This window comes from Anabas testudineus, chromosome 13, assembly GCF_900324465.2.
Source record: "Anabas testudineus chromosome 13, fAnaTes1.2, whole genome shotgun sequence".
Lineage (NCBI taxonomy): Eukaryota > Metazoa > Chordata > Actinopteri > Anabantiformes > Anabantidae > Anabas > Anabas testudineus.
In genome coordinates this window covers 20,512,370-20,525,360 of record NC_046622.1, presented here as the reverse complement: position 1 = coordinate 20,525,360, position 12,991 = coordinate 20,512,370, and the positions used below count along the sequence as shown (strand labels likewise).

The following is a 12,991-nucleotide window of genomic DNA, read 5'->3' as shown; positions in this document are numbered from 1 at the left end:
AAGAGCCAAAACTGTAAATTACCTCTTTGCATACTGCAAATGTGACTCGTGCTAGCTCTGTTCTTGTTTGCACTGTTACTTCGCACTACCGCTGTGGATCCTGTACACCAGCCATTTTGGCTGTTTTAGGGGACAATAGTTTATGATGTTGGGGTGATTTCAATTTTAGTTATGTGAAGTAAAAGTATAGCTAGTAATATTAGTATTGCTAGTATAGCACTCTGGACTATCTCCAAAGGATCGGGTCCAAACATGTGCAGAGTTGTGCATTCACACATGCAGCACACAGCAGGAGAAAGTCCAGGTGACATACGTTCCCACTTGGGGAACCCAAGTAGGGGGTGGCCACTGTGAAGAGTGTACAGGAGAAACAACATGTCACAAACTACCCAGCGGAAAACTATTGTATTTGTTTACAGGACAGCAGAAGAGCAAATTGCATAAATATAAGTGGTTTCCTCAAGGAGAGAAGCACAATTAATCAGGAGAAAGCTTGTTAACTTAAACCTTCTGGTGTTGTGCTGAGCAGACCAGCTAAAAGAAAAAGAAATTAATCTTTCCATTACTGTTAGATCATGTAAATGGAACAATTGCAGAAGCTCTAGTTCACAATGCCATATAATGTCAGACTCTGAACGTAAAGGTCACAAAAATTCCATTGTATGCAGATGATACATTTAGATGATATAAATGTTTTAGCTTTTTGAAATATACACTTGCATTTCCATTTAAGTCATATTGGAATACACAATTTCCTCAAAGTACTGCATGTGATTTTTTTAAAATATGAATCATTTTAAAAAACATAAGCTGCATCAGTTGCTGCATGATACCAATTCTCTTTTTTCAAAAGGAACTTCTTTGTAGGCAACTTGTTGAAACATTTACAATAGATAATAGACAACAGTTAATGGTGGCATGATTTCATCTTTGAATTGTTGTCGAGTGAAGATTTAGGCAAATCTCAAGAAAGAATGTGACCATGCAAAAATAAAGAATCCACACAAACATGTCTTTATTGCTTACAGTTTACACTGTTGTTTACATTTGTTTTGCAATAAAAATGGTTTTTGAAGTTAAATGCATGTTACTAAACTTCTACACTGAACAGATTAAGGGTAGGTCACTAATAAATGTAGGCATAAAAAAGGTGACTGCTATTTTTATGAATTGATGGGTCCTCGACCCATGATTGCCCTTTTTGTGTTCCTCTCTGGTCTCAGCAGAATTATGTAACATTTGGGTCCAAACAATGCCACCAAAAGGCCAAAGCTTGATGCTAGAATGGCAAATACCTCCACAGCATCTGCGTATTTTCCTGGGGAGTTGACATAAGCAGGAACAAATGCTACCCACACAGCACAGAAGATCAACATGCTGAAGGTGATGAGTTTGGCCTCATTGAAGTTGTCTGGAAGATTTCTTGCTAGAAAAGCTAACATGAAACTGACAATGGCCAATAAGCCAATGTAACCCAATAACACTGCAAAACCAACTGTGGAGCCAACTACACATTCATATACAATTTTATTATTGTGGTACTGTGTGTTTTTATGAGGAGCTGGTGAGGCAGAGACAAGCCAAGATGTGCATACTGCAGCTTGAACAGAAGTAAGAACCAGCACTGTGCCTCTCTGCTGCACAGCACCAAACCACTTGAGAGTGGCCTCACCTCCTGGCTTTGAGGCCTTGAAAACAGCTAGAACTACCATGGTTTTTACCAGAATACATGAGACACAAAGAACAAAGCTGATCCCAAATGCTACATGTCTCAGCTGGCATATCCATAGCATAGGGCGACCAATAAAGAGCAGAGAACATAAGAAACACAGTTTAAGTGACACCAAGATCAGGAAACTCAGTTCTGAATTGTTGGCACGTACCATTGGTGTGCTGCGATGATAGATGAAGATCCCCAGGACAACAGTACAGACAAATGTGCCCACCAGTGAGGTGGTTGTCAAGCAGATACCCAGAGGTTCATGGTAGGACAGAAACTCTGTTTCTTTAGGAATACATAGATCACGCTGAGGGTTGGACCAGAAATCCTCTGGACAACTGATGCACTCCATGGAGTCTGCCAAAAGGGTACGATAGTTATGGATTTTAAAGTACCCATAGTAACATAATCAAAGTAAAATGAAACTATTCAGATGCTACTTTGAAAGCACAGTTTGGCCACCTACTATTTATGTCACACTAAACAGATTTGAATTGTAGAAAAGCCAACGTAGGGAGAACTCTATTTTGCTTAAATCAGACTTCTTTGTAAAAATTAAAAAATCTAATTCATAAGGTATGTCTGATACAATATCAATGTCGCTTTCCAGGTAAAATTGTTGAGGTCAGGTTTACAGATCATGCACACATCAGCATAGAAGTGCAAGGTCTGCCCATTTAGCCTTCGTATGCACTGCCTATCAGTCCAAGTGGGTATATTGCACCAGACGAGATTGCTAGTTATCCAAGTATTGCTAATAAATAGCAATAATCCATACTAATGGACACATAATATATTAGTGTTTTTGTTTACAATTTCAAATTCAAATTCAGACTGAAAACATGAAATATTTTAACCAAATATTTTTCACAAGTCAACTGAAATCCAGCTTCCTAGAATACCCCTGAGACCAAAACCTTGATTTATTATTATACCTTGTCGTGATTTTTCATAACCACAACAGTCTTGACTCACTGGCATACAAAGCATTCACAATGTTAAGTAATAAGACAGTCTTCAACGTACATCTCAGAGAAGCTTGGTAACATAAAAAAAGAGTTACTTCAAAATGTAATTAAACAATTAGTTTAATTACATGTTATTTACTGAAACTGCAAATATGAAAGCATGGAAACCAACCAGTCTTATTGCTGATCTTTCCCTCAGAACAAGGGATGCAGTCAAAACAGCAGACAGGCTGCCCCTTTTTTCTGGCCATACGGGTCCCTGGAGGACAGCTCTCACTGCACACTGACCGTGGGGGCTTTTGGGAGAGAGATAACCATGTTATTTTATAGTTATACTTCTGAAAATATTAAGTATGAACAAACAGCTGTAATAAAACATGAAAAAGTCTGAAAACTTAGAAATTACCTTTCTTGATTCAAAGTTCCAGAAGATTTTTTCTTCATAAATTGTGAGTTCTTCACCTTTGAAAGCCGACCTCTTAACATCTCCCACATTCTGAACTTTAGTACTCCCATCAGGGAGCCACAGCCAGTTCATGATATCATAGATTGGTAAGACATCACCATTCTCATCAAATGATACTTGATCACCAATCGATGTGGTGAAGTTCACCTTTTGCAAATAATGTACAAGCTACAAATGCATGATAAAGATGAAAAACAGAGGAGAGTGACAAGACCCCATCCACGTGTTTTATGCTGCTACATATATTAATTATCCTATTTTTCAAAGGAAAGATTAAAACAAATAACCAGTATACAAATGCCATTTTTAAATTAAGTGTATTTTACTCTACTATGGTGATGAAACGGAATACAACAAGATTTTTTTTTTTCAAACATGTTGAATGTAAATTGATATCACACCTGCCATGGCTCCAGGCTTTGCAAAGTGGCACAGCTGTTCCCACTGAAAGGTCCCCTCCGTGGCTCACACTGAAGCATGTCATGAAGGGCATACGCCAGAGAATACACAGCCTTGTAAACATTGTACTCAGATCTAAGGTTAGAAACATCCAAAAACTCTGTCTCCACATTTTCAGTCTCTTCCTGCCCAGTGCACAATGTTTTCCCAGTTTCTACTCCAACTGCTGGATCAAAGCTACACTTAAATGTGTATTCCCAAAATTGTTTCACCTGAAATGTTAAAAGGTTGTCATGAACAGAAATTACAATGTGTTATTACTTATTATGATTTAATATTTATGTAAAGTACTGTGTAATATTTAATACTTACGATGTTATTTTCATATTTGTTATTTTGGTCAGGATGTGTTTTCAACAGAAAATCCCCGAGACCTGATATTTCACCTCGACGGATGGCAATGCCCAGTGTGCCACCCAGGTACGGCATGAGACGGGGCGTCTGAAGCACAGCAGCTGCTGTCCAAGCTTCACTGGCAATCCACTGCAGGCCTGTAACATCCTGTCGCACCACCTGTACATTGCACCATATGAAATATATGTATTATGCATATCATTATATATTTATTGATAAACTGATGTGTCTACAACAACTCATATGACATTAGAAACACACAAATCAGAATGTGAAATATACTTTAACATGAGCTACTTTCTGTAAATTCCAAACTTATCTAACTAATGCTGTTTTTTGTTTTACTGCTAATTTCTAAAGCTGGTTTGTTCTATGCCCACCTTTTATAATATGAAAGGTTTCACCAAAGTATTACAATTATTTAATTATTTCTTTACTTGTTGTATTCTGGGTTCTTTCCAACTATTTTAAACTATGTTTTGTTCAGCTGAAGATTTAACTGGTCTAAATGTCTGATGCTCTGATTTAACTGTGACTGACATTTGGTATTTTAGAAGATTTCATTTTAAACTGGGGACAATTAACAAGACTTTTGTCACTGAACTTTGGTTTAGACAAATGTTTAATATAATTCACAATGTTACATTTATTGGGATCATTGACTTTTAAATCACACTGTACTTGAATTCCAACCTCTTCCATTAATTCAGTAATTTGGGTCCTTTGTACAAACACCATGACCACACGAGCTGTTGATGTTTTTATCACATGTACAATTCTCCTGAGTTCACTTGAATCATTGTCCCGGGGTAACACCTCTAGGTAAGCCAAACAACCCTCATTAGACTGAACCAAGGCAGATTGAAAGGACCGGGCAACATTGAGTCCATAATCATCATTAGTGACAATCAGTCCAACCCAAGTCCAGCCGAAGTGTTTTAGAATCTGAATCATAGCATGCACCTGTATGGATAAATGTATGTAAAGGGATTAATCGACACAAATTGAATACACAGTTATCTGTTGTTGTACTGTGCAGTATCAATTTTAATATAAGTTGTGTTGTTGCAGACATTTCCCAAAATTCATTACAGACAATAGAAACATTTTCTGAAAACCTCCTATAATGGGCTCAAACACATTGTTTTGGGGTTTCTCTCTATATATAATCTGTAAGGTTTGACCTTAATATGTGACATAACTTTAACTTTGTTCATAGTACACAACATTGTATTTTTCCACCTGGTAATTGTGTCTCACCTGGAAAGCATCACTTGGGATCGTTCTAAAGAAGGATGGAAACCGTTGTCGATTAGTCAAACAGGAACATGTTGCAAAATAACTCACCTATGAAGAAACACAACTTGTAGTCAAATTACTAATTTCACGCAAGTCAGAGCCACTCAAAATATTTCCATATGTCAACAATGTTCCCTTTTCAAGATATTATTCATCTGTATGACAGCAAATCAAAATATAGAATACTGCATACTCACAATAGGCATTTTGTATAAACCTAACATGTGGGAAATGGCAATAGAAATAGTTGAGTATGAGTCACCCACTATCCCCAGGACTGGAGGTGATCCTAAACAGTTCTGCTGAAACATCAACTGTTCTTCTTGACCACTGGCCAGTGACAGTGCAGCACTGAGTCCAATAATAAGTGCACCACAGGTGTCATAAAGACTGTATCCAAGAGTCACATTAGGTAGCAGGTTGGAGTTCTTGTTGATCTCGTCAATAGTAAAGACCATAGTCATAGCATCCCTGAAGCCTAGAATGTCAAAGCTAACACACAAAATATATTTTTTTTCCACAAAAAAAGGAATATTCCATTAAGACATCCTTAGATATATGTTAAAAACTGTATGTCAATGTATGTCAATAACACCTTATACAGTATAATACATAACATATTCTTAGCCTTAATATTGCTAAAACAGTCATTCATTTTCAGTTAGCACTCATACAGTATGTAATTTCTTTGTACTGGTATCTTCTTTGATGATCATGAAAACTCAAAAGAGACAGAGTAACAGTTTCTTGAAGTCAGCTGCATGTGTGAGAAACTCACCCTTTGCAGCTGGGCTGTTGTGGCTCTGATGTAAATGTCCAGTCAGGAAAGACAGATGTCGGGTGGACCGCGAACAGGCCACCCAGAACCACATCACCAGGCTTATGGATTTCATTAAGAAGAAACTTTTTGCGTAGTTTACAAGATGAGGGAAGAGAGGACAGCACTGAGCATAAAGAGGGGAAAGTACAAAAAAAGAAGATAAAGTAGACAAAGAAGAGCACATTGGTGTCAAAGAAAGCACCCATAGCTGTCCTTCTTCCTTCTCATATCTCTGTCCTTTGAACAAGGTTTCTTGAATTTATATGCAAGGCTATGTCATCCCCTTGCAAGCTTTCTGTCTCACCACCTATCAGGGCAAGTTAGGAGAGAAAGATTGCTAGGCAAGGGGTAAATGTTATGACATACGTATTCATCTTCTGTCTTTCGATTGGAAAATGTATGTTTCTATAAATACACTTTTTCAAAAGGTACAAAAATACCCGTAGTCATTATTGGCCTAGTACCTCTTTTATAACTTTTGTTTTTTTTTACATTTTTTCCATTGTTGTGTCATTCAACTTTCCTTAATACCATGTTTCCATGGTAGCTGGACAAGGCCTTTAAAAAAAGCTTGAAGGCACGCATCATACTGCACTCAATTAAATTATGTTCTTCTGTCACTGTAGTAATTCATGTAAATGTTAAGTTCAGAAGCTATAACAGCATTCCCAACTAAAGCAAAAGTCACACTAGATGGCTGACGATAATTTAGAACATTTGAAATAAAGATGTAGCTAACTCATCCTCACAAAGTGAATTTAAAATTGGTGTGCTTTGGTTTGCCTTGTAATGTGATATGTAAATCCTGTAATTCTCAGTATATCCAGATGAGGTCATCATGAACCAAATGTACCTTGGTATAAATACCTACCTATATCAGCCTCATCAAACCATGTTAGTTTTAAAGAATTTTTTGAGGTATTATATTATGTATTAAAATCAATAAAAAAATTATGTCAGAATGACAATGGACATCTAGTAGCTATTCCATAAGTAATGGAAAAATAAAAAACTAAAATGAAGTAGAAAGAAAAGGTAGAACTGGCCAAGACATTTTTTAAGTAAAGGTTTTTTGATTTTATACAGTACATCATCTCTTTGGCAAAATTTATTTTTTTGTCATTATACTCTATCTAAACATTTCAACATCAGGCTTGGGGTTTTGGAAGCAGAAAAAAATTAATATATTAACTTGATTATGTTAATATTTAAAACAGAATGTACTGTCATGTCCCGTGCAAATGTAATCCAGGAACTATTAATTTGGTCATCCTAATATTTTTTTTTTGTATTTTTTTTTTGTTTTTGCTTTGTTACTCACAATTTTAAAAGATTTCTTGCTTTATTTCTTTTCTTTTTATTCTTCACTTTAATTTCAACTGCGATGCGCCGAGGCCATAGCTAGCAAGAAGGCCTGCCCTCTCTGGGGCAAGGTCACCAGGTAAAGTCCCGCTGGGAACAGATAGAACAGTGTGTCCCCCACCTGGGACAGTTTGCATGGAGGGCTGGCCAGGAGGTGCGGTATCGCAGAGAACTTCGTAATGTGGGTCCAGTGGGGGGAGGCTGCAACTGTTGCCCAAGTTGGTCAGGGACACATCTAACACTAGCTAGTGGTATTGCACCGGACGAAGCATACCCCCCTTCTGGATATTGGTGGGTTCCTGCCAGCTGGGACGACTGTTGCTTCCCATCCCGGTGCCTGTAATGGGCATTGTTGAAAGGAGGCCACCTGTTTCCCAAGCCCACCTGGCCCCAGAATCTGTCACAGGCCTCAGGGACAGCAGGTCTGGCATGATGATAAAAGCTGCCTTAGACCTCCAGGGAACAATGCCTGTTTGTCTGATCTTGCTAAAGGAGTCATAACATATCCAGACCAAACATGGCAGATGGATCCACAGGCAACCTGATGAAGGAATCATGGTCAGTCTGCGGCAGACTAAACCAGCCACAACCTAGAACCTAGCCATGGTGAAGCCCACAGCATCAGCCTGTTCCCTTGAGATGGACACCAACTGGCCGCATCACTAGGCTCAGCACTGCGCCCTGTGCCTCCGTGGAACTTGGACTTGGTGCTTGGGGCCCTTGAGCGCTTGACCTTTGAATCTCTGTAGGGGGCTAGCCTACGGTGGGTGTCCTGGCTATGGCCTCGGCACATCGCAATTAAAATTAAAGCGAAGAATAAGAAAAAAAAATCTGCGTGTCTTAAAAAGTAACGACACACCTGACCTCAGGAGGTGATTCCCACATATATATGGAATATGTAACAGAGTGGAGATAGAGTCTCGATATGATCACTTTTCAAAGATATTGAAAACTGTGACCAGGTAAAACTAAATAATGAAGAATCTGATCCACCATTTATTTATACATTTATTTTACACTAACCACGATTTCTAAAGTTACAATGTCAGTTATAACTCCTATAATTGGCCAATTCAAAAGATCACTACTGAGTTCAACATACACTTTGCTTCAGACAAAACTATCACCTTACTGCAATTGCTACTTTTATTAATTGGTGGTTCCTCGACCCATGACTGCCCTTTTTGTGTTCCTCTCTGGTCTCAGCAGTATTATGTAACATTTGGGTCCAAACAATGCCACCAAAAGGCCAAAGCTTGATGCTAGAATGGCAAATACCTCCACAGCATCTGCATATTTTCCTGGGGAGTTGACATAAGCAGGAACAAATGCCACCCACACAGCACAGAAGATCAACATGCTGAAAGTGATGAGTTTGGCCTCATTGAAGTTGTCTGGAAGATTTCTTGCTAGAAATGCTAACAGAAAGCTAAGAATAGCCAACAAGCCAATGTAACCCAGTAACACTGCAAAACCAACTGTAGATCCAACTACACACTCATAAATAATTTTGTCATTGTAGTACTGTGTATTTTTATGTGGTGCTGGTGAGGCAGAGATAATCCAAGCAGTGCAGATTGCTGCCTGAATGCAAGTAAGAACCAACACTGTCCCTCTCTGCTGCACAGCACCAAACCATTTGAGAGTGGCTCCACCTCCTGGCTTGGAGGCCTTGAACACAGCCAGAACCACCATGGTTTTTACCAAAATACATGAGACACAGAGCACAAAGCTGATCCCAAATGCTACATGTCTCAGCTGGCACGTCCATCGCATAGGGCGACCAATAAAGAGCAGGGAACACAGGAAACATAGTTTAAGTGACACTAAGATCAGGAAACTTAGTTCTGAATTGCTAGCACGTACCATTGGTGTGCTGCGATGATAGATGAAGATCCCTAAAACAACAGCACAGATAAATGTGCCCAACAATGAGGTGGTTGTCAGGCAGATACCCAGAAGCTCATGGTAAGAGAGGAACTCCGTATTTTTAGGAATACACCGGTCACGCTGGGGGCTGGACCAGAAATCCTCTGGACAACTGGCACACTCCATAGAGTCTGAAAAAAATGTTGAGATAAATATTTACACTGTTTAGAGTTATATCCTTAAAGAAAAAAATGTAAATATCAAAACACTGAACCCAACCACTCATATTGCTGATCTTTCCCTCAGAACAAAGAATGCAGTCAAAACAGCAGACAGGCTGCCCCTTTTTTCTGGCCATACGGGTTCCAGGAGGACAGCTCTCACTGCACACTGACTGTGGAGGCTGTTGGGAGAAAAGTAAACTTTTAATTTCATGCTATTTTTCTTACATTCCACAGAATCACAGGTTTCTATATAAATCAGAAAATACCTTTCTTTGTTCGAAGTTCCAGAAGATTTTTTCTTCATAAATTGTGAGTTCTTCACCTTTGAAAGCCGACCTTTTAACTTCGCCCACATTCTGAACTTTAGTTCTTCCATCAGGGAGCCAAAGCCAGTTCATGATATCATAGATTGGTAAGACATCACCGTACTCATCAAATGATACTTGATCACCAAATGATGTGGTGAAGTTGACCTTTTGCAAATAATGTACAAGCTACAAAGGGATGATAAAAATACATGGAAAATGTAATAAGACTCCATCCAAACAGAAATGTATCTAAATTTTGGCATTATTTGCAACTAAGTCGTGAAATTTTTATCACTGTACTGAGAGAAGCGGAAATGTAGATTATTGTTTTTGCTGTTTTGTCAGTTGTCAAAAACAAAATACAAATTAGTTTTACCACTGCTACTTCTGTAAAATTCTTTACTTCTGAAATAAAATAACAGCCACTATATGTTTATTTTATCATTTTATACTGATAAAACAATATAGAGTCTTTTATGGTGCAGCATGTGTATTCAAAATATTAACAGTTGAAGTGATATCACACCTGCCATGGCTCCAGGCTTTGTGAACTGGCACAGCTGTTCCCATTGAAAGGTCCTTTCCCTGGCTCACACCGCAGCATGTCATCAAGGGCATACGCCAGAGAATATACAGCTTTGTAAACATTGTACTCAGGCCTGAGGTTAGAAAGAGCCAACAACCCAGTGTCTAGAGTTTCAATATCCTCCTGCCCAGTGCATAATGCTGCCCCAGTTTTTACCCAAACTGCTGGATCAAATGTACACTTAAATGAGTATTCCCAAAATTGTTTTACCTGAAATGTATTAGAGGGTTGTAATTATAATTATAGTAATTATGAACACAATACTGTACTTATGATTATTGCAATATTGTATCCTTACAATATTATTTTCATATTTGTAGTCATTTTGGTCAGGACGTATTTGTAACATAAAACTCCTGAGCCCTGGTATTTCACCTCGGCGGATGGCAATGCCCAGAGTGCCGCCCAGGTACGGCATTAAGCGAGGTGTCTGGACCACAGCAGCTGATGTCCAGGCTTCACTTGCAATCCACTGCCGACCTGTTACATTCTGCCGCACCACCTGTGCATTGCATCATATAAAACATATTTTTAATTATTTACCATCAGACATTCTGGTCTGTTAGAAATACAAGTAAAACTGAATTCATTTGATTGAAACTGAAGATAATTTGTAATTGAACACATTACATTAAGATTTATAAATCATAGTTTGTTTTAATTCCAACCTCTTCCATTAGTTCAATAATGTGGATCTTGTGTACAAACACCATGACCACACGGGCTGTTGAAGTCTTTATCACATGTACAATCCTCTTCAGTTCACTTGGGTCATTGTTCCAGGGCAACACCTCTAGATAAGCTAAACATCCCCCACCAGACTGATCCAAGGCAGATTGAAAGGACCGGGCAACATTGAGTCCATAATCATCATTAGTGACAATCAGTCCAACCCAAGTCCAGCCGAAGTGTTTTAGAATCTGAATCATAGCATGCACCTGTATGGATAAATTGGTGTGAAAGGATTAATGAATACGCTCGTACAATTAATACATGCTCATATACAACCCACAAAATATTCAACCTCATACAATGCAAACAATGTTTCTCATAAATAAAAATCACATATACTATCTGCAACACAAATGCTTTTTTTTTTTTATTTTACTATCTGGTAATTGTGTCTCACCTGGAAAGCATCACTAGGGATCGTTCTAAAGAAGGATGGAAACCGTCGTCGATCAGTGAGACAGGAACAAGTTGCGAAGTAACTCACCTATGAAGAAACACGAAATCAACTCAAACTACTAATTTAATGCAAGTCAGACCCACTCGAAATATTTCCATATGTCAACAATGTTAAGATGACATTAATTCAAGTGTATATATAAACCTATATAACAGCGATACACAATATAGAAAACCAAAACTCACAATAGGCATTTTGTATAGACCTAGTACGTGGGAGATGGCAATAGAATTACTTGAGTATGAGTCACCCACTATTCCCAAGAGTGGAGGTGACCCTAAACAGTTCTGCTGAAACATCAACTGTTCTTCTTGACCACTGGCCAGTGACAATGCAGCACTGAGTCCAATAATAAGTGCACCACAGGTGTCATAAAGACTGTATCCAAGAGTCACATTAGGTAGCAGGGTGGAATTCTTGTTGATCTCATCAATGGCAAAGGCCATGGTCATAGCTTCCTTAAAGCCTAGAATGTCAAAGCTAACACAAAAAATATCTTTTTTAACCATTAGAAAATTATGTCATCAAAAAGTCAGTAGATAAATACAAAACCCATGATAACAATGCAACATACATTATAATATATTTTAATTCTGTATTGCAGATTTTAAAAAAATGTTAAAACTGACATGACTGCCATAACATTTTAACACAGTGTCATTTTCTATGTGAACTATGAAAACAAATTTCTTGCAGTCCCATTGATACGTGAGCAACCCACCCTTTGCAGCTGGGCTGTCGTGGCTCTGATGTATACGTCCAGTCAGGGAAGACAGATGTAGGGTGGACAGCAAACAGCCCACCTAGAACCACATCACCAGACTTATGCATTGAGTTAAGATTAAACCTTTTCCGTAACTCACAAAATGAGGAAAGAGAGGAAAGCACTGAGCATAACAGTGGAGAAGTGCAAAAGAGGAAGATAAGGCAGACAAAGAAGATCACATACGTGTCTAAAAAATCCCCCATACTTTCCTGTTTCCTTCATACCTTTGTGCTCTTCAGACAAGGCTTGTGGTTTTATATGCATCCCTGTCACGCCCTTTGCATGGTTTCCACCACTGTCTAATCTTTCTTACCACCTATCAGAGGATCAGCTGTGAGGCAGGACATAACATATCAACCTAATTATATTGTTATACTCCCCAGGATAAAGCATGATTTAAATGTAATGCCATGCTAGCATTCCAGCAAATAAAAGCCAAGAACTACTGTCACAGTTGATTATTATTATTATTTTTATTGTAGTTGTTGTTAGTGATATTTATTTATTAATGTAATGTTGATATATAATATCAAATGACATATGTCTTTCTATGGTATCCTTTAACAGAAAATATATTATGAAGGAAGGATTATAGTAAATT

General features: G+C 38.2%; 2 protein-coding genes across 2 annotated transcripts; both read right to left on the bottom strand.

Annotated features, from left to right (window-relative positions):
• Window positions 1-1,163: 1,163 nt before the first annotated feature.
• LOC113165216 (extracellular calcium-sensing receptor-like) lies at window positions 1,164-8,241 on the bottom strand. The gene is made up of 11 exons (XM_026364584.1): window positions 8,066-8,241; window positions 7,723-7,934; window positions 6,045-6,210; window positions 5,464-5,758; window positions 5,228-5,314; window positions 4,661-4,930; window positions 3,926-4,126; window positions 3,556-3,825; window positions 3,095-3,322; window positions 2,861-2,984; window positions 1,164-2,077 (listed from the first exon to the last, which is right to left on the bottom strand). Exons 1-11 carry the CDS (start codon window positions 8,239-8,241, stop codon window positions 1,164-1,166), a joined length of 2,943 nt encoding a protein of 980 aa, XP_026220369.1.
• Window positions 8,242-8,597: 356 nt separating this feature from the next.
• LOC113165207 (extracellular calcium-sensing receptor-like) lies at window positions 8,598-12,470 on the bottom strand. Its single transcript, XM_026364573.1, has 9 exons — window positions 12,346-12,470; window positions 11,810-12,104; window positions 11,565-11,651; window positions 11,104-11,373; window positions 10,734-10,937; window positions 10,376-10,645; window positions 9,808-10,035; window positions 9,597-9,720; window positions 8,598-9,508 (listed from the first exon to the last, which is right to left on the bottom strand). Exons 1-9 carry the CDS (start codon window positions 12,453-12,455, stop codon window positions 8,598-8,600), a joined length of 2,499 nt encoding a protein of 832 aa, XP_026220358.1. The 5' UTR covers window positions 12,456-12,470.
• Between the last annotated feature and the right edge of the window lie 521 nt (window positions 12,471-12,991).

Excerpts from the sequence above, each read along its gene's own strand:
- LOC113165216 (XM_026364584.1), bottom strand. The coding sequence starts at position 8,241 with ATGTGCCGAGGCCATAGCCAGGACACCCACCGTAGGCTAGCCCCCTAC. Across the intron at positions 5,759-6,044 it reads CAACAGCCCAGCTGCAAAGG|CTTTGACATTCTAGGCTTCA; the intron begins GTGAGTTTCTCA and ends TTTGTGTGTTAG. Across the intron at positions 3,826-3,925 it reads ACAAATATGAAAATAACATC|GTGAAACAATTTTGGGAATA; the intron begins GTAAGTATTAAA and ends TTAACATTTCAG.
- LOC113165207 (XM_026364573.1), bottom strand. The coding sequence starts at position 12,455 with ATGCATAAGTCTGGTGATGTGGTTCTAGGTGGGCTGTTTGCTGTCCAC. Across the intron at positions 12,105-12,345 it reads CGACAGCCCAGCTGCAAAGG|CTTTGACATTCTAGGCTTTA; the intron begins GTGGGTTGCTCA and ends TTTTTGTGTTAG. Across the intron at positions 10,938-11,103 it reads TTATTGAACTAATGGAAGAG|GTGGTGCGGCAGAATGTAAC; the intron begins GTTGGAATTAAA and ends TGCAATGCACAG.